At 51.5% G+C, this 20,605-nt stretch overlaps 2 protein-coding genes across 2 annotated transcripts; one reads left to right on the plus strand and one right to left on the minus strand.

The window, feature by feature from the left end:
• The first annotated feature begins 284 nt into the window (after positions 1-284).
• On the plus strand, positions 285-14,261 carry LOC127588759 (rho guanine nucleotide exchange factor 12-like). The gene is made up of 34 exons (XM_052047614.1): positions 285-412; positions 4,020-4,111; positions 4,599-4,697; positions 4,790-4,839; positions 5,046-5,103; positions 5,180-5,397; positions 5,736-5,840; positions 6,735-6,833; positions 6,918-7,028; positions 7,104-7,202; positions 7,391-7,433; positions 7,697-7,802; positions 7,916-8,053; positions 8,245-8,277; positions 8,383-8,497; positions 8,589-8,694; positions 8,770-9,184; positions 9,696-9,853; positions 9,982-10,128; positions 10,282-10,367; positions 10,631-10,756; positions 10,835-10,949; positions 11,050-11,150; positions 11,240-11,317; positions 11,408-11,483; positions 11,855-12,022; positions 12,151-12,238; positions 12,316-12,396; positions 12,472-12,542; positions 12,610-12,894; positions 13,014-13,166; positions 13,326-13,486; positions 13,624-13,678; positions 13,766-14,261. Exons 1-34 carry the CDS (start codon positions 381-383, stop codon positions 13,777-13,779), a joined length of 3,882 nt encoding a protein of 1,293 aa, XP_051903574.1. The 5' UTR covers positions 285-380; the 3' UTR covers positions 13,780-14,261.
• Positions 14,262-15,593: 1,332 nt separating this feature from the next.
• Positions 15,594-20,019, minus strand: LOC127588762 (myelin protein zero-like protein 1). The gene is made up of 6 exons (XM_052047618.1): positions 19,855-20,019; positions 18,539-18,720; positions 18,220-18,430; positions 17,661-17,790; positions 16,486-16,591; positions 15,594-16,354 (listed from the first exon to the last, which is right to left on the minus strand). The coding sequence occupies exons 1-6, from the start codon at positions 19,925-19,927 to the stop codon at positions 16,259-16,261; spliced, it is 798 nt and encodes a 265-aa protein (XP_051903578.1). The 5' UTR covers positions 19,928-20,019; the 3' UTR covers positions 15,594-16,258.
• Positions 20,020-20,605: the final 586 nt, after the last annotated feature.

The raw sequence follows: 20,605 nt of genomic DNA on the forward strand, positions 1-20,605 counted from the left end.
ATCCATCCATGACACCACGGTGTCATGAGGGAACACTTTCCCACGGAAAATAAAGACACAACCGTCTCGGAGTGCTACAAGTAAAGTACACTCCGCGAGAGTGTTTCTACGTTCATTTCTTGCTTGCTTGTTTTTAAACAGAACAAAGGGTGGAGAAAATAGAACAGACTGCAGGGGGGGGGAAAAAGCTTGTGGAGGAGCGGCAGTTGTGATTTTTTTTTTCTTCCAGGAAACACTCCCCAAAAAGAATATAACGGACTCTGGCTGGATGCTTCACCAAGCCCGAAGACACAAGTGTTCTTTTTATTACACTAAAACGGCGTTATGAACATGTTATTCGGCTGAAGAAAAAAAAGTTGGACAACAGCAAGGGAATCCCAATGAGCGGGACACAGACGACGCTCACCGATAGGTAAGCTCGCGAGTTACCGTCGTTGCATAATGATGAGTGAAACTACGGGGAAGGCTGTGTTGAAAAGTCAAGTTACGGAGTCATGTCTGTGTGCTCGTGTCCATGACGTACACGCCGATCGCACGACAAGGTCGTGGTTGACCCCAAGGCAGTGTCAAAAACCTGCAAAGTTTTCCGTAATGTTTGGTTGAATTGGTGGCGGCTACTTTAAAATTGCTTTTTTTTTTGGGCGAGTAGGTGGTAAAGCTACTTGGGACTACTGATAGAACCGAACTCCAGACAGGTCGACCGAATATTAGGATTTCAGAAGCAGTTTTTCAATCTGATTTTGGTGATGAGCAGTAATGTTTTTAGCGCAAGCATACTTTGGGCAAACAGTTGAACTTTGGGACGCATGAGTTTTGTCACAATAGGTGAAGGAAATTTCCAAAGCCACCCTACCGCAGAGCCCAGACATGAAATAAGAATAATAAATTAAAGAGGGTGTGCACACTTTTGCAACCGCACAAAGTCTTACTTTCCCCTCCAAAAAAACCCACACCAAAACATTTTTGTTTCCCCAATTGAGGTGTCCCGCTTCAAGTCACAATGGTGAAAAAAGTTTTGAATTGATTTAACTCCAAAATGCCATTTGAATAGGGGTGTGTAGACTTTTTGTAGCCACTGCATGTCAAGAGCCTGAAAGAGTCAATTGAAAGGCAAATTTTCTGGCTTTCTCCCCAACCACCAGAAAAAAAAAGAAATGGCCTAATTGAAGTCACACACGTTGGTGGTTGAGCATCAAAACAATCGCTCATTTGATTTGCTGACCCTCGGCAACAACGGGGCTCTTTTTTCCTCCCGACATCGCATTAAAAATGGCAAAAGGGGCTCTCCAACGGAGTACGCACGACAATGGCATGGCGTGACGGCGCGGAAATGAGAACAAAACTTTCTCTGGGGTGTTCAAATAAGTGACTGTGGCCTACTTTGGACGCAGGTCAGCCTCTCTTGGACCTGTGAACACGTTAGCGCGTTTGTTAGCAAAGCATCGTTTCTCGAGCCGGGTGCACGCAAAGACGAAAAGGTCTCACGGCGATGCTCACGTGTTAGGCGTGGGGGCTTGCATCTGCGATGAACATCAGCGACATGTGGTACTTTGTTAGCCCCGTTAAAAGTTGAGATCATCATTTGGGCGTGTTAGCATTAGGTTAGCAGCCTTTTAGTGACCTATCAAAATGAGTTTTAATAGTCAAGATCAAAGGGAAACAATCTTCTAGCTCAGGGGTGTCCAAACTTTTTGCCAACGGGGCCAGATTTTATGTGGTATAATGTCAGGGGGCCGACCTTGGCTGACATTCTTAACATTGAACAACAATATTGTTCAACAAATTTTAGTAAGCCAGTCTGTTTCACATTTCCATTTTTATTTTAATTTCAACAATCTTAAGAATTTCTTTTGGTTCATTTGAAACAGGAATTTGAAATATGACATATCAGTCAATATAAACACGGAGTGATGTCTTGTTAACTCGTGAGTGATGCCCTCTAGTGTCTAAATGCTATTACTCATTTAGTGAATGCTATTACTCATTTAGCCACTAGAGGGAAGCAGTACTCTATGAAACATCACTCACCAGTCTACGAGACCTCAGTCAATGCAACACGTGTTCCATTGCACCCAACCTGCGGGCCAGACGGCACTGATTTTATGACAGGGGCCGAGGGCCGGATGAAATTCGACCGCGGGCCGGATTTGGCCCGCGGGTCGGACTTTGGACATGCCTGTTCTAGCTGCTTTAGCCAGATTGGATGAAGCAGCCAGAAGAGGGTCAACTGAGCCTGGTTGGCACAAAGCTCCATTTCCTGTTCCATGCTCGTTCTCCTGCGCTGGCATGAGGAAGGAAGAGGAAAAAAAAAAATCAACCAAAACACCAAATATGCTTTCGCATGTCAGTAAAAATAGACAACAACAGAAGCAGGTGTACTTGAAATCATACATTTCTTAAACTCACCCTGGTGTGCCGTTTCATGCGTTGGTGTTCCCCCCCTCCTAATCTTCGCTGAAGTTTGGCCTCATTTGTGTTCTATTATCTAAAGCAGGAAGAGCAGGAAAAAAAAGGTTGAGTTGCCCAGCAACAGCCCTGCCAACTTCTTCTTGTTTTTTTTTTTGTTCCTTTTTCCTCTCCTTTCCAAGCGTTTCTCAGAGGAAAGAATCCGCTCCGGGGATTGCTGCTCTTTACTAACATCTGTGCTGTCATGTGACGGGAAGTAGCCAAGTACAAATACTTGGCTACTTAATAACATACTTAAGTGCTTCTTTCCGAGAACCTTTTACCGATACCCCTACGTTTAAAAAAAAAAAAAAAAAATGGGGGCCTGTTCCAACATGTTGGAACAGGCTCCGCATCTGTGCCCTTTGTGGCCGTGAGTAGAAAAGTGGACAGACGCTTGCTTGGGAGTAGGCCCCCCGCTTGGCCTCTTATCATTGCGACTGCGCCACGTAATTGACAAGATTTGGAGAACACGGCAGCCATTCTAAAAATAGACCCCCCCACCCCCCCACCACCAAAAAAAAGACAAGAAAATAAACATAAGTGCTCAGTCCAGCATTCTTGTTCTAATCTGATGTGTAGCTCAGAGGGGATGTGAAGCAACATTGTTGGAAATGTCCCGATGGATGTCAAGTGAAGGCAAAGTTTAAAAAAAAGAAACTAAAAGTGGCAAAGTGCCCGAGCGTAACCGATAAGCGGCTTACATGCGCAGTGAAAATGGGCCGGTTTTGAACGTTTTCTCTCCATGCAAAGCAAAGATTATCGCATGTCTAAAAACCCATCGAGTCTCAAGTCGTTTGCCACCCGAAGAAGCACAGGCGCTAACTTCAGCGGCCCGCCGGGCCCAACGAGCGCCGCTGTCTCGTCTCCGAGACTCTCGCGCACCTTGTCGCCATCTTTGCCAGCTTCGTAGCGCGTTCAGGAGTCTCGAGGGGAGCCAAAAAAACTTCCTCCTGTCCCTCGCTTTCCGGGAATGGGCCCCCGCCAGCCCCCCCCCCTGCCGCTCGCCCCCTCCCCTGTGACGTGGTGGCCATTGTTGAAAAGCCCAGGGCCCCCATTGTCACCACAGTCACTCCAAACAAAGCCTCCTCCCGTTTCAGAAGTCGCAGCGGCCAACTTTTACTCTTCGTACACAAACTTCAACCGTGAAGTCCTTCGGGCCATGTCATTCAAAAAAAAAAAGAACTACGTGATCTTTTCAGCTTCTCAACTTGATGCCAACACATCCCTAAATGTGTGAGTCGCAGTAAATATATGCGCTTGGAGCATCCGGTAGCCAGACCACAGGCCACTGGGTCATCACGGGCTTTTCCACGATGCAACAACGGGGCGCTCTAAAGCAGCCGCGGAAATCCCAAATCCCTGTCAACATGCTGGCTGTCATTTCAAAAATGACACCCCCGCGCCCCTCCGTCGGAACTTTTCTTTTGTCTCATCGTGATGTGCGCATCTCCCTGACGTGCGCACACTCACGGCCGACGAGGCACTCTAAAGTGCCGGTGGTTTTCATGCTGGCCACACCTCCTAAATTCAATTTTTTTAAAAAACATTTCCTGTTGCTGCCGTCTTCTCAGGACCCCGAGCATTCTCAACAAGGAGCCTCCAGAGAGGAAGCCAAAGAACGACAAATGCTCCATTTCACTCAAGCACGAGTTTGACCCCACCGGTGAGAGACCCGCCTGCTATAATTCCGTACGGTTAAAAGTCAAGTGCTTCTTCACCTGGTAGCACGACCAGTGAGGCAACCCAAATTCAACTTTTTTTTCTGGCTGCAGTCAAACCCCCCCCCCCCCACACTTATCCAGGAGTAGTTGATGAACATCACATGACTGATTGAAAACAGATGAACTCCGCCTCCAGACTGTCCATTTTGCTCATTTAAAGTACCACGCGGAACGCAAGGGGGCTTCATACGGAACCATGTGCAGCGCCACATTCTTTTGTAACCCCCACCAGCCCACTATTTCAAAATTCTGACACATTAGGTGCATTTTAGGTTCTACTATAGGAAAAAAAATGTGAAGTTGATCAAACCAAATGTGAAGCCACACGTGCTCCACTCCCAAGCTGGCCTCATGATCACGCTTCGGATGAGGGAGGGGGGTACCGTGCAATGAGTGCGTCTGGTGTTTGTGCACGCGTGCTCACGGCAGGCCTGGTCCAGCGCTGCGTGATCATCCAGAGGGATGAAAATGGCTTTGGGCTGACGGTGAGCGGAGACAACCCCGTGTTTGTGCAGCTGGTCAAGGAAGGTGAGGAGCTCACACACACACACACACACACAGATAAAGTAAGCCACGCGCTAGCACACAAACATGACTGTCGTGTGTTTACCGTTTTATAGATGGAGCCGCAATGCGCGCGGGTGTCCAAACTGGCGATAGAATCATTAAGGTGATTGATGGATTCATTCTTTTCTTTTTAACTTGTGACCACGCTTGCTCTGAGGTTTTGTTGTCGGTCTGCCCAAAGGGGGATGGCGGCACCTTAAAAACTGGACCTAATCAACCCGAAAAACAAAAAACAAAAACTTGAACTACAATCCGTAGTTTTGGCTTCAACAAAAACTGCACCCTCCCCCCCCTTCCCCAATTTTTTAGGTTAATGGGACCTTAGTGACGCATTCAAATCACACGGAGGTTGTGAAGCTGATCAAATGTAAGTACGCGCGCGTTGTTTGCCGCACGAGCTAGCGTTTGCCAGCGCTAAACTTTTGTACATTTGGCGCACTCAGCCGGGTCCTACGTAGCACTTACAGTGCTGGGCAGACCTCCGGGTCTTCCGCAGATCCGGCTGGAGGAAGACGACGACGACGACGACGACGACACGCTGGATGAGGAAGAAGAGAGCGGCAGCGACCTGTCGGTGCAGAATTCGCCCAGCGGCGAGCGACACGGCAGCGCGACCTGTAGCCCCCAGGCGCCCCCGCCGCACTCCTCCCTGCCCGATGGGGTAAGCAGACGACGAGTCGGTCAGGGGAGTCGCTCGGTCATCGCAAAGTGTTCACCTTGACTTTCAAGTCGGCCCCGCTTGATGCGTTAGCGTAATGCTAACACATAATGCTAAAGCATGCAGACGGGCTCAGGAAATGAGCATCGGTGCATACGGACGCAGAATATGACACGACTCGTGGGCTACGATCTTACCGTGACGCCCTGTAAAAAAAAACGACCCGACATTCCTGCAACTTGAGTTGTGATGGCTTGTTGTAGCGCCCCCTGGCGGCCAAGCACCACCGTTTCCTCAAATTCGGGGTATGTTTTGAGTGATAAGATTGTCTAATTGTCCAGGATGGATCCATAGACTCCGGGAACACCGAAACTGAAGAGGGTGACGCAACTGTGCCATCACCGCGCGACGACATTAGCGACAGAGTAGATAGCAACAGCGCTTCGGTAGGTTCATTAGCATCAATTTCTTTGTATGTGTAAAAAAAAACATAAATTTGACTCAAGTTCCACTTACTAGTACGCTTTTTATCACTAATAAGACAACTCATCGCACGACTACAACCCCCCCCCCACTACAGATGACGCATCTGCCTACTTGTACCCAAACAAAGCTTACAATTAAACTGGACCCCCAAGCTACACATCAGATGCTAACAGGAAGTGACTGTACCCGCCGCTCTTTGGTAACAATGTTCTCATTGCAGCCGCAAGTCTTTAAATAGCCACCAAACGCTTATCCTTTGAAAAGGTCCGCTGGAACCCCCCCCCCCTTCCCCCCACAGACTAAACAATCAATTTCACTTAATTGTTGTACTGTGTACCGTCTGTGTTTAGATTAGCTGTGTGAGAGACGGCGGCGACCGCGCCCCGGGACGCCCCCGATGCCTGCCCGTATATAAACAGTCGTGCTCACGACTAAACTACTCGCATAAAATTATTAGTATGAGCTAATTCCAGTGCAGACTCACCCCCCCCTCTCAATAAGGCATTTTCAAAGTCTCGGTATCTGACAGGAAAGTTGAACTGAACCACTTTCTGAAGATTAGCACTAGCTAACGCCATTTCAGAGCATAATCTTGCTTTTCATGAACATGGCCGAACAAGTTTTATACGCCGTTGGACACGTTCGATGTCGAATATTTAACCCATAAATATGCTTTCCCCGCATTTAAATTCTCCATTGTATCATTTTTCACTGAAATGCGCAAAAACCGCCACGAGCGACACTAGCGAAAAATGTCATGCTAGCGCAGGCGCACGAGCTAACGAGTCAAATGAAGTTTTTGCAAATGACTTGTTTTGATGCGCTTGTACATTTTGACGGTCATGACGGCTCAGGACGGCGGCGGCCATTACGTGGCGGGCAGCCCGCCGTACCTCCTCCACCCGCAGATCATCGGCGCCGAAGACGACTACTTTGATTCGCATCAGGAGCAGGTACCCGACGCGAGAAATGACCCGAATCCTGTTGTCCTTGCTTTCGCGCAATCCCAAGTGCGCGCCTTTTTTTTTTGTTTACAGATGAACGGGCAGTGCGGCTGCTTCCAGAGCATCGAGTCGCTCAAGTGTCGGCCCGCCCACCTCGCCGTCTTCCTGCATCACGTCGTTTCGCAGTTTGACCCCGCCCCCCTGGTACCGACGCCGAGATTCGATCCATGCGATGACACCGTTCGCCATCTTCAAATTTTCTCCCGTCTTTGTTCTCAGCTGTGTTTCTTGTACGCCGACATCCACAAGCAAAGCAACCCCAAAGAGAGCCGACGCTTCTTCATGGAGTTTCACTCGCTCTTTGTGGATCGAACGGCGGTGGGTGGCATTTCGTTTCCCTCCATTTGATCTCATTTTCCGGTCCCTTGAGTGCATTTTTAATTTTATTTTCTTGAAAACGGTGGTTTTCATTTTTTTTCCTATTGAAATGGCATTTTGAATTTCATCTCATTTTTGCAAACGATTTATGGCGATTCTGCTGCTCTTTCCGTTTGTTAAACTTGTAGAATCTGAAAGTTTCGGTGCCAGATGCCGTCGCAGCCGAACTTGGTAAGAATTTTTTATTTTATTTTTTTTAATGGAGTCATATGGCACGTCATGCACGACAAAAAAAAAAAGTCCTGCGTGCCAAAGTGGAGCAACTTGACTCATCAACTCCACGCTAGTCTTCCCGCCGAGATGAACTAGACGTCAATGTCTGACAATTTTTTGATCGTCAACATCGATGATGCGATCGATGTGAGCGGTCGCCGCTGTCAAGCGTGCCTGTCCGGTGCGTACGACGTACAAAAAGTGCTTTGCGTTGTGCACAGACAAGCGCAGGCTGGAGTTAATCCCAGAGGAGGTGTGCAAGCAGTGCACGCAAACCTTGCAGGACTCGCTGATGCCGGACCTGCACAAAAACCTGGAGGACTTCAGGTCGGTGTAGTAAAGCAAACGGGTTGGGGCGGGGGGGGGGGGGGGGGGGGGGGGGTTGGGGGTGTGCGCACGTTGTTGACGTGCGACGTGTTGTGCTCGGTTTGCGGGCGCAGACACAAGCGCAGCATGGGGCTGACCCTGGCCGAGGACGAGCTGTCCAGGCTGGACGCCGACGCCGGCGAAGACCCGCTGGCCTGGGAGAGGCAATGCTCGTGCGCCGAACATATTCTCGCCAAGATCGAGGACGTCCTGTGAGATGTTTTGAGATTTTGGCGTGCATGCAAAAATCGGGAGTGGATTGTATATTTCATTGATTATTCAAAAGAGTTCAACTACTTTTGTCCAAAAAAAAAAAAAATGGATCCATACATCAGCTCAACGGCTGATTGTTAAGAAATGTTGGATCCTTTTTACGATGCTCACGGCACGTTTCCTGTTGCAGGTTAACATCTCAACCCTCCGAGGAGGAAAAATGGTACCTCCCCCCCTCCCGCCCCCCTACACACACACTTGCATCGACGTGTACGGTACGTCCGCGGCTAAAGGAGCTAAAGGCGCGCATTTTGTGCTTGTGCGGCAGCCAAACGATGCAGTACGTCATCCTCACGTACATGAAGCACCTCGGCGTCAAAGTCAAGGAGCCTCGAGGCCTGGAGCAGAAACGAGCGCGAATCAACTTCCTGCCCAAGATTAAGGTGCGCTTATGACGTGCGCCTGTCAACCAAAACCAAATATCATTTCTCTCCCCCCCCCCCACCCGCTTTTCCCTCCCCCTTCTCCGAGCAGAAGAGCATCAAGCCCGACAAGGAAGGTGAAGAGAAGGTGAAAAAGCCTCGTTTTCCCAACATCCTGGTCCCGCCGCGCCGTTTGAGCCGAGTGGACTCCACTTCAGGTGAGGAGTCGCCCCCCCCAACCCCCCCCTCAATCATGGCAATGCCAGATGGGAATATTTTGCGCGTATGTGCAGCGGGCAAGGCGGCGGAGGTGAACAAGCAGCGTTCCCCGAAACTCCTCCCCCAGGCGGCTTTCGCCGCCCCCGAGCCGCCCGAGTGGTCGCCTTCGAATTCCGGAAGGAGCCGCGGGCCGAGGTGGTCCGAAGTCCACCTCGGCGAGACTTCGGACCTTTCGAGCGCCTCGTCCGTGCACGGCTCGCCCACCGCCGCGATATCGGACGCCAGCGGCCACGACTCGGACAGCAGTAGGGAACGCCCGCCGGGACGCTTGCCGATCACAATGGCGATTCCTTCATCAGGAGACCTCGGCGAGGTCTCGATATGTGGCGAGCACCAAGATGGCGTTTGCGGCCCCACCAGTACGCAATTTGACTTCAGTCCTTCCAACCTGGAGGACTTGCATGAAGAGGCGGACCACGATGCCTTCAGGTAGATGCCGGCGACCTCGCGCACGAGTTTTACAAAAGGTCAAAGGTCAAAGGTCATTTGGATCCAAAGCGCTCGTACGGTCGCGGTGAACTCGGCTCGCGTCGCAACAAATGGCCAGTTTTTTTTTTTCCCCTTTCCGGTCAGTTTAGCTTCATGCTAACAAACAAGAAACTTTTTGCATCTGCGTCCGTCTGTCCTCAAAGTAGTCTGGCCTGATCCCCAGCACGTGAACGGCAGCAGCCGGGCTACGGTAGCGCCGATCTCACGGTGGTTGTAAGCTTGATCGCAACATCGACGATTAGCTTTTGCTACGTTCAAGGTCCCTTCAGTAATCGTAGACCCCATTTCATCGAAGGAACGCGCACTAGCCGAATGCTAACAATGCTAATGCTAACCGAATGCTAACGCCGCCCCCGAGGAAGGCTTTCATCTTCCGGCGACTCAGGTCACGCTAAAATTGTTCATCATTTTGTCTCATTAAATTTTACTTAAACCCGAGCGCAATCGGCAGGATGGAGGTGACGTGCGCGGCGGACGCGGCCAGCGAGGACGAGCAAGCGTGCGAGGCCGCGGGCGAGGACGATCCGCTCAACTGGCAGAGCCTGGTGAGCCGCGAGGTTCTGGCCGCGCTGGCGCCGCAGGAAATCAAGAGGCAGGAAGTCATCAACGGTGAGCCCACCCGCAAACAAAAATCGGACATTTTTTTTTGCATTTGACGCCGGATGGTGAGCCGCGGACGACGGAAGCGTTTTGCGGTTTTCGCGACAAAATGGTCAATTTTGTTCCTACCTGCGCAGAGCTGTTCTACACGGAGCGGGCCCACTTGCGCATGCTGAAGGTGATGGACGGCGTGTTCTGCCAGCGGCTGAGCAGGGACGCCATCCTGCCGCCGGACGACGTCAAGAGCATCTTCACCAACCTGGACGACATCATTCAGCTGCACGGTGACTGGCGCGCGCCGACGCTCCTTTCGCACGGGCGCCTCCTTAGCCTGAACGGGAAGAAATCGTAAAATCTTTGAAATGAACGGATGAGCGGATCACGGCGGCTCCTTTTCAATGTCGTTCGGGGGGCATAACTTGCGGCTCTCCCTCCAGTTTCCCTGGGCGACCAAATGGCGGCCGTCAGGAAGAGGAGCGACGCGTCCGTCATCGGTCACATCGGCGAGGATCTCTTGGCTTGGGTACGAGCGCTCCGCGGGAGCGGATCTCGATTCTCGGCGGTCATTTATCGTTCCTAAATTGGGAAAAGGGAAGATGAAATCCACTTGGCATCCGGACGGCTAACAAACGTTTGCTAGCAAATGATTGCGCAATACGCAGCTCGGATGCCGCCGCCGAGCGACGATATCGCAACGCGCACTCGATACGACACATCGAGATTTGAGGCTTGCGGACGGGTGACGGCGTATCGCGCGTCTTGGGGCTTCTGCTGGTAAAATTGCAGTTCGGCGGCGAGGAAGAGGAGAAGATCAGGCGCGCCGTGGCCACCTTCTGCAGCAACCAACCGGCCGCGCTGGAGCTCATCAAGAGCAAGAAGAAGAAGGACCCCAGGTTCACCTTGTTCATGCAGGTGGCCCCCGCCCCCCGCACCCCCCTCCGCTCTGAGCGCCGCCCGGCTCTGAGCGCGCGTTTGCGGCTTTGTTTCCAGGCGGCCGAGAGCAACCGTCTGTGCCGGCGGCTGCAGCTGAAGGACATCATTCCCGTGGAAATGCAGCGAGCCACCAAGTACCCGCTTCTCTTGGACAAGATTGCCAAGTACACGGGTAGGCAGCTTCGGAGGACTTGATGGCGCCATTGGGGGTGGGGGGGTGGGGGGGGGGGTTCGACTTGTATTTTACTTTGACCTTCTTGTTTTGTCCGCAGAGGATGAGGAGGAGGCGGAGAAGGTGAAAAAAGCGGGCGAATGCTGCCGGCAGATTCTCAACCACGTCAACCAGGCGGTGAAAGAGGCCGAGAACAAGCAGGTAGAAAAACGGGAAGACTCACCGTCCGCCGCAATCCAAACGGCGAGCCGGGCCTAAGCGGCCATCTTTTCTCCCCGCCGCCCCCAAAGAGGCTGGAGGACTATCAGAGAAGGTTGGACATCTCGTCGCTGAAGCCCAACGAGAACCCGCTCGTGGCCGAGCTGCGGGTAGGAAACGCCGAAAGGGGTGCCGGTGGAGGGGGGGTGGGGGGCGCCGAGTTTGCACTTGTGTCAAAGGGGCCGTCCGTCGCCCTCCAGAATCTGGACCTGACCAAGAGGAAGATGCTCCACGAAGGACCGCTCTCCTGGAAAGTCAACAAAGACAAAAGAATTGGTATGGCCGCCCGCCCCCCCAAGATTCGCGATGCAGTGGGTGCGCCTCGCCATCATGATCCTTAACCCATTCGCTCCCAAAGACGTTTTTGAACAGATTTGGTCCAGAATTGGCACTGCTACTGAATGAGTTCAAAGAAAAAATTCCAACTTGAAACAATTTCCTTCAGTGGCCACAAGATGGCAGCAAAGCAGGACAGCTCCCCGAGAGACACGACTATGGCCAATCAAAATGAAGCTCCTCCCCATCACTCCAAGTCGAGCACCGCGAATACTTTGCGCTTCTGGGCATCCACTGCATTTTTTTTTTTGTGGTTTTCCGAAATTTGGAGCGAAAAATGGAGTTGAATTGGCTGCCTCTGGTGCGTTTAGATCTGTACACGCTGCTCCTGGAGGACATCTTGGTGCTCCTTCAGAAGCAGGACGAGCGCCTGCTGCTCAAGTTCCACAGCAAGAACGCGGCCGGCGCCGTCGACACCAAGCTCAGCTTCAGCCCCGTCGTCAAACTCGGCACCGTACTCGTCAGACCCGTCGCCACCAGTAATCGCAACGCTCCGTCGCGTGACGCATTCAAAGACGATGCGCTGGCTCGTGCGCTTGCTTGGTTTGTGTCCCAACGTGGGATGCGGCTTGCGTGAACGCGCCCGATTTGCCGTCTGCATTTCCAGACAAAAAGTCCTTCTTCGTGCTGTCCATGTCGGACAACGGGGCGCAGATCTACGAGCTGACGGCTCAGACCGTGGCGGAGCAGAGGACGTAAGTCGGGCCGCCGCCGGCGGCGTCGGCGCGTCACGGCCGGCCGGCCTCACGTCGCTTTCCCTCCCACCCTGCAGGTGGCAGTGTCTCATCACGCAGTGCGCCGAATCCACGAAGGCAAATTCGCGCGGCGGCCACGCGCCCACCACGCCCACTCAGTAAGTCGGCGGACGATTCTTGCTTTGGACAAAGCTGGCTTTTTTTTTTTTTTGAAAGTTGTTTGCCGTTCTCAGAGGCGAGCAGGACGCCATGGAGATGATCAGCCGCGAGATGGACAAACCCGGCAAAGGCGGCGGCACGTCAGGTAGCCGAGCCGGCCTGGCCAAACGCCCGACGGACGATTCTCATCAGACGGCAACCGGTCTTTTCAGACGCATCCGACACGCCGGATGGCGCCGCGGCAAACCCCTTTGACGCCATCAAGTCGGAGGACGAGGAGGAGGCCGAGCGGCCGGAGGAGGAGGATGAGGAGGAGGGGGAGGGGGGTGCGCCGTCGGCGGACGGCAGGCCGGGAGACCGGCGAGAGGAAGACGAGGGCGAGGTGGACGAGGAAGAGCTGGAGGCCTTCCTGGACGCTCAGCTGGAGGACGACGAGGAGGAACAGGCGCGAGCTTCGTCGTCCTCGTCCTCCAAAGCCGAAGAAGCTCTGGGGACGCGTAAGTTGACCGCACGTACAACCCGCAAACGTTGAAGAAGGCAAGTCTCAGTCGAGAGCCCTCAAGTGGAAGATCCAATCCCCCCCCGCCCCCCCCGACGCGCGTCTTTGTGCTTGCAGTGGTGCTGCTGAAGCAGCTCCTCTTCAAGCACATAACGGCCGGCCCGGAGGAGAAGACGACGACGATGACGACGCCCCCGCATCCGCCCGCCCCCTCAGCCGCCGCCCGCCACACCTCCCCAAAAGACGACGACGCCCAGACGGAACGGAACGGTGCGCCTCTCGTCAGGAGCCGGCAAACCGTGTTTTTTGGGGGACTAATTGGTGGTCAAAAAGACTCCAAATTTCAATTCAGTCGTCTTTGCGGTGACGTTCCGCCGCCATTTTGTTGCCCTCGTAGCATTCAAAGTGTTTCTGTGGCTGCTACGGCAGGCGCAGTGGATCCGGACGGCGCCGGCGAGGGCGACGACGCGTCGCTGGACGCCGTGGACATGAGCAAACTTCTGTCGTCGGAGAACGGCGGCCGACCGAACCTCAGCCGGCGGCTCATGACGCACCTGCGCCTCCTGCAGGCCGACCTGCAGTACCTCAAGGTACAGAAACTCGTTTGGGATGCGTCGTCGTGACGTTTCAAGGAAGTCGTCATTCGGCGCTAGTTTGTCTTTGCGGCCAAAAGGCAACGCAAGCTGAATTTTGTCAGTTGTCAAATGTTGCGCCGTCCTCCTTCCAGGAAGTGGAGCTCAAGTACAAGCGGCTGCTCGGGACGTCGGCCGACTCGGACAACGGTGTGCTCCGCGCCCACTCGCCGTCGTTGTCGTCGGCTTCCTTTCCGCACTCATCGCTAACACTTTGCGCTGTCAAACGCTTTTCAGACGGTGTGCACTGAAGACGACTTTGCCGTTTTGCGGGCATCCTTAACGGGCGCCCACTTTTGGCCTCGCACTGCCGTCAAGCCGCCAAACACGAAAGTGAGCCGACCAAAATTTGCCACTGCCTTCTCGTGGAACGGGACTTCTTGCGAAACGTTTCGCTGGCTTTGAGTGCGTCATGACGAAAAAGCAAACATTCACAAGACTGCACATGAGAATTTGTAGCACCCCCACCCCCCCCAACCCCTCTTCCACCCCCTTTAGACCATTTTTTTAATCGTGGAACTCTTTAAACCAGATTGCTGTGAAGTCTTACTTGTCAAATTAACTTATGCTGAAAATGTTTTTCTATCTTGTATTCATGTCGTAACACGCAAAAGATGCTAATGTATTCGCACGATATTAATCATCTTTTAGTTCATTTTTAATTATGCGATATTTATTTTTGTCTCCATGTGCAATGTGCATCGCCTCCTGTTCAATAAAAAAAATGCGCACATCTTTTAGTTTATATAAAGGTTTGGGGGGGGGGGGGTGACTCAAGAACAAGGGGAAATATTGGGGGGTGGCGGGATTTCAACGAGGGCAAAATGAAGGAGCTTCTGAATTAAGATGAAAACACATTTGGCCAGAATTTATTTTTTTTATATATATATAAAATTTGAACAAGAGGATACAGAACAGGCTATTATGCATATAAAAAAATACAATAAAAGAACAAAAATAAATGAATCTTAACGTTTCTATCTGAAGCAGACGTTCAAGTGAGCCGATGAAATGTAAAAGGCACTAAATATACAACATTCCAGTTGGTTTTGGGCATTCTCTTTTCTCAAACGAGTCGTTCAGACATGAGAAATATAAAAATAAAAATCACAGGGCAGGTTTTTGTCTTGCGTATTTTAAGACGTAGTGCACGGTTTGTTTTTACATTTCAGAACAAACAAAAACACTATCGAATAGAACAACTATTTAGCACACAGAGAGCCGAAAAAGCGTAGCTAGGGCCGTCCGTCTTTTTTTTATAATTTATACTTTACAACACCACGTGGACGACGGCAACGCGAACAAACACACACACCCCAGCAGCACAAAACCACAACCGGAGGGGAAAAAATGTGCAATTATCATACACTTTTTTGGGGGGGGGGAGAGACGCTTAGCGAACTCGTTAAATAATAAGCGAGCGGTGCCTGCCACAGTGAAGCACAACATGCTAGCATGCTAACAAGCTAAGGACACAAACCACAATTTTCCATTCAAAGAAAAACACACGTATCACCCTTCTCCACCCCCCCCCCCCACGAATGACTTAACTAAGTCAATGTGGAGAAACTGCAAAAGAATTTTAAAGGAAAAAAGCTGGAATGCAATTTTTCACCGACAATGACTCAGCAATGTTTTAGCTAATTGTTGACATTTTGTTAAACAAAAACGAAGACAACTAAAGATTTTTTTAGGAGGATAGTTTGAGATTTTTTGTTATTAAATAATTGTACTATGACAGTCAATTTTGTTTGATTTAGCAACTACTGACCTTTGGTGTCTTCTTTTTTTTTTGTCATGACAATTGGTCACGCCTGCTAGCGCGGCTCTTGAGCGCAAATTAGCGGGGCGCGGCCACGTGACCGGAAGACACTTTGGAGTCAACGGCACGGGTGAATGACGTCACTCACAACAACTCATTTTGGCCCCCCAAAATAAAAATGTACTTTAAAGCTGGATCACGGATGATAACCATGGTTACGGCAAAGATGTTTGGCCCCTTTTTTTTCTCTTCTTTTTACAGGATCATCACTTTAGTCGATCGCATGCAAGCACCAGGAGAACATTTTTATCGTTTTTTTTCCGCATGCAAATGAAAATGTAAACTTGTAGAGATATGAATTTTCCAAATAAAGTTTTTTTTTTCAAAACGTTTGAGGTGCGGAAGGAAAGACAACACCGAAAATCGTCAGCCAGCCCACCCGTTAGTGGATCGCACGCACAAAAAATTTGAATATGACACCTTTTGGATTTTCCTACTTTGTGGAATAATTGTCACCCATAGAGTTGCCATCGCCGATGATGGACCTGCATTTCCTGGCATGGAAATGTGAAATGACAAAAACCATCTTTAAGCTGTTATAAAAAAAAAAAAAAAAAAAAAGTCAATCCGATGTCATCCGGGCTCCTAAAAGAAAATCTCGTTGGCCGAAGAAGGAATGTCGAGAGCCTTTGGAAATTTCTGTCGGGTGTGTCCAAAGGCTGCGGCGGCAATTGGTGGCTGCGAGAATATTTCAAAACAACCCAACAATGACGATGGAAGGTGGACGTGATGGCGGAGCCCCCCGAACGCTCCCCCCCCCCCAAAAAAAAGCTTGCTGTACAAAGAGGGTAGCGTTCCCGGGAGCAGCGGCGGCGGATGCAAGAGGTCTGATGCTTGAGTGTCTGTGTGTGTGTTTGGGACTCTGTCGTTGCGCGTGCGCCCCCCCCCCCACCCCTTCCCAGTCCGTTTCAGTTTTTGCGAATGTCGGCGTAGACCACCGGCTCCATCTTGTGGAAGGAGTTTTTGCTGCCCGAGTGGTCCAACTGGACGTATATCACCGGGCCCTGCCACAAACACAAGACTTGAGGTCATTTCTCCGCCATCGCCGCCGCCAACCCCCGCGTTGAGCGTGTGCGCCCCCCCCCACTGGTCTCATCATACGGGCGCGGCGCGCTGGAGTCCCCTGAGCTCCTACCTGCACTTGGCCCGGACGGCTGGTACTCGTGGGGGCCTCCAGCTTAGGCTCGCTCTTCTTGATGGGCTGCGGCGGCGGGGTGCGCGCGTTTTCCAAGTTTATACAGCTAGTTTGGGGGTACGGTTTCGCCACGGTGTCGTCGTTGCACAGTGAAGAGACGAGGACGAAATGGACCCACCCAACCAAAAAAAAAAAATCAAATAAAATACAAACATGAATAAGAAAAAAAAAAAAGAAAAATGAAAGCGAGTGATGGGCAGGTGAGGCGCCGAAGCTGCCTGGACTTGAGACTACTCGCAAAATTTTCAGGATGGAATCATTTGCAAGGGCGTCTTTCTGTGACTCTTCCAGTCTCTCCCTTGCAAAGTGCTGATGGCACCATAAGGTCGTGACCCGTGGACTTTGGCCTGTTTGACGGCCGCTTCTCTTCTCCCCCCCGCCCTCCTTGCGGTCTCTTTTGGAAGCCGCTCACCAGCAGATTCCAAGCGAGAAACGGGAAGAGGCAACCAAATGGGAAATCTTTTGATTGCCAAACGGCGTGTAAAACGGAACGAGAGAGTAGAAAGCGATGGCAACATGCTTCCGTGACCGAGCGGGCCAAGCGAGCGTGCAGCGGAAACTGGGGTGGGGGATGGGGGGGACAAACAACGGCACGGTGAGAGCAAACAAGGGACGGAAGCAAGCGGCACCGGCGCAAACAGTAACCCCAAAGATGGCCGACGGCCCCGGCGGAAACGACCGTTCCGCACCCATGTCAAGTTGCCGGCAGGCGGTTCGGTTCGCCAGGCGGCGGGAAAACCGCAAAGATCAAAACGGCAGCCGTGCCGCACTGTTAGACCGCCGCGCCCATTCAAGAAAGCACGCTTGCGCCTCAAATGCACTTGAAAGCTTTGCAGTTGAACTTTGAACCCGAAGGCCTTTTCCCACATTGCTACTGAAGCACATTCACTTCTGTGTGTGTGTGTATGGGGGGGGGGCTGCTTGCAACCAAGGTCAAATAAAGTTCACCCGCAAAGTTTTGGTGCATTTAAGTCTCAGTATGAAATTTCACCACGTCGCCCGATTTGCGGCGTGAGTCATTTGTCGAGATGCAAACCAAATCAGGTCAGAGAGGTCAACGGGAGGGTCAACGCGAAGGGCGCCGAGAGGCGGGCGGGGCGGGGCGGGCGACCTACCCTTCGTAATCGTGGCGGCTGTGCAGCACCTTCATGACGATGCAGACGGCCACCAGGATGAGCAGCAAAAGGGCCAAAACGCCGCACACCGCTCCGACGATGACGGCCGTGTTGCCCCGAGGGAGAGATCCTGCGCAAGCGCCGCCGCCCCCGCAGAAAAAAAAAAGAACAACAACAACACCGGTGAATGTGACGTCAGGTCAGCTCGCGGCGTCCGTCACGCATCACCAAATGGTCTCATTTGAAGCCTCGAGCGTAAATACAATTTTCATATCAAATTGTGCTTGAGCAGGAGCGGGGGGGGGGGGGGGGGGCTTCTGGGGAGAGGTTTGACGTATTGCTGGGGAATGTTGCCAAGTGAGGCGAGCGAGCCGCCACACGCAGCCGCACACTTTCCAAGAACTGACAACAAACACGAAAGAATGTGGAGCCAAAACAAACTCTTTGTGCAGTTATTCTTCCAAACACCACTAGAGGGAGCCCACGCGGCACTTTGAGAATCAGCATGGCGAAATTTCAGCCCCGAAATTTTTTCAACGGGCCGGCGAGCGGCGCTCACCTCTGGAGACCACGCGCAGCTCGGTTCGCGCCGGCGTGCCCGTGAAGTCGGGCGGATTCTTCACGTCGCAGAAGTAGGTGCCGTTGTCGCTGAACTGCGCCGGGTTGAGTCGTATGGACACGTCCTTCTTGTTGATGTCGCCGATGAACTGCACTCGGTCTTTGAACTCCTTTGGCGAGGGGGCCGCTTTCCCGTCGTAAAAGTAAAAGATCTGCCGTGGAAGGAAGGAAGGAAGGAACAAACAAAGACAGAATCTTTACATTGTGCAGCGGGAATCCCCGGCGGGCGCCGGCGCAGATGGCGCCGCTTCACGTCTCACCGCGTACGGCGCCTTGGAGAACTGGTTGTCGGGCTGACTGGACTGGAAGTTCCAGGTGACGGTGATGTGGCTGCTGACCACCTCGTTGGACTTGAAGGTACAGCGGAGGACGCACGCCGTCCCGTTCTCCACCATCACCTCGGCCTCGGTGTAGATGTCGATGGCCAGCGTTGGCGTCCGGGCTGAAAAACGGAGAAAGATTGGAAGGGAACTTTGAAGAACCTGACATTTGAAAACGCCATTTGAGCAGTTTTTAAAAAGCTTTTTGCTATTTACGCACAGTATTCGAGCTCAGGAACCAGCGATGCACACAAGCACGGTCTGTGTGGAAACTATCGAATCCGCGCGCACATTTCGCAACGCCAAAACAGGTACGCGAGCGTTAGTCAGTTCTTCTGCCCCTCAAAAACTCAAAAGTAGAAGTGATAGTTTCATTCAAAAAAAAGTGATACAATTATGAAAAACAAAATCGAGCATTTTGTCACGCATGACTTATTCCGCGTCTCCCATTCTGGCTGTGATGATTAGTTGATATTTTAGGGGAAACGACATGTATACATTTTTTTTGGGGGGGGGGGGGTCGGAAGGTAATTACGTCTCGTCGGCTATTCAAAAATATCGCAGTTATCGACGTCCGGAATCGGGTTAGGGATGTGGTACCGGGTTGTAAACAGCCGTTGGCACACCTCAGGATGTGAATGCTAAGCTCACGACGTTAGCGGTTTGGAACAGTTTACATTCAATGTCGGCCTCGCTGTAGTTTTATGGGCGTTTTAGACAACACGAATATGAAGAAGGCGCTCATTTGACAGAGAAATGCGGATGCCCTCACGACACACCGATGTCAACAAAGCGTTGCTTTCGGATCGTCGGGTATTTTGGGGTTCATTTCAGGCGTTTATGTTACATTATATTTCCCGACGAATACCAATTTGATTAACACGGCGAGCAAATGTTATTTGAATCGAGAAATGCGCGCAGTTTCTCGAATTGTGCGGCCCCGGAGAGGCCAACCGGGCTTGTTTGTGTTTTGTTCCGCTTTTTTTGCAAAACCTCCGACTAGCTCACTCCCTCGAGAGAGGTCGGGTTGATACGAAGCTTTTTCGAACGCGACGCGAGCCAGGAACGAGTTCGACCGTGTTAACGAGAGGCCCTTAATCTCAATATGCGACATTAAGGAGAGAAATTGCGTGATGGTGTCTCCCCAAATGATCCTCAAGAAAACGTCGTCGAGTGCCCTGAAATCACAACCCGCCCGGGGATAAGGGGGGTAAAAAAAAACAACATAACACATTTCATGACTACTTTGTACTCACCCGAAAGAATTAAAACCATAAATCCAGTCAGTAAACCACGCGTTGAAACCGTATAATGCCGTTTATGCTCCATTGTGTCGTTAAAAAACGAGGAGTTGGTGATTTTTTTTCCCCACCCTCCTCGCTGCAGCGTCGATCTCTTCTTCGCGGCCGAGTGGCGCAGCAGCAGCACCGCACACGGCGCCTGTCGGCCAAGCGGTGTATTGCACCACGATACAGCCTCCACTTTGGCTCTTGTCGGTGCGCGACACGCAAACGCGTTCGCCACGTTGGATGTGGCAGATTTGCCCAGACCGAAAATAGGCGAGCGGAACCTCTGGGTGGGCACGGTGCGATGCCACGAGCGGCACGCGTGAACTGGGGGACAACCTTTTTTTTGGGGGGGGGGGGGGTCAACACAGGATAAAAATATGATTGACTTCACTTCAAACGGTGAGGAGCTTTTATTTCAGGAAACTTGACTCATTCACAGGCAGCTGTATTCAAACCAGAGTTCCTGTTTTGCATTCTTCAATTATTTGACAGGAGAACATGGGCTGGCCTCCAAAAAAAAAAAAAATTCTAACCGAAAAACACAAAAAGCGGTCTTTTTGTCCCAAAAAGTCATTTCAAGTCCAACAGTGAATTTAATGCTGACATTGTGTTTATGCGTTTGTGACGCTAAACTTTAAAGCCACAAAAATAAGACTAAGACAGTGCAAAAAAAACTGAAAATATGCACAGTGGGCAACGGTGACTCGCTGCATGACTC

The sequence above is a fragment of the Hippocampus zosterae genome, chromosome 16 (assembly GCF_025434085.1).
Source record: "Hippocampus zosterae strain Florida chromosome 16, ASM2543408v3, whole genome shotgun sequence".
NCBI lineage: Eukaryota > Metazoa > Chordata > Actinopteri > Syngnathiformes > Syngnathidae > Hippocampus > Hippocampus zosterae.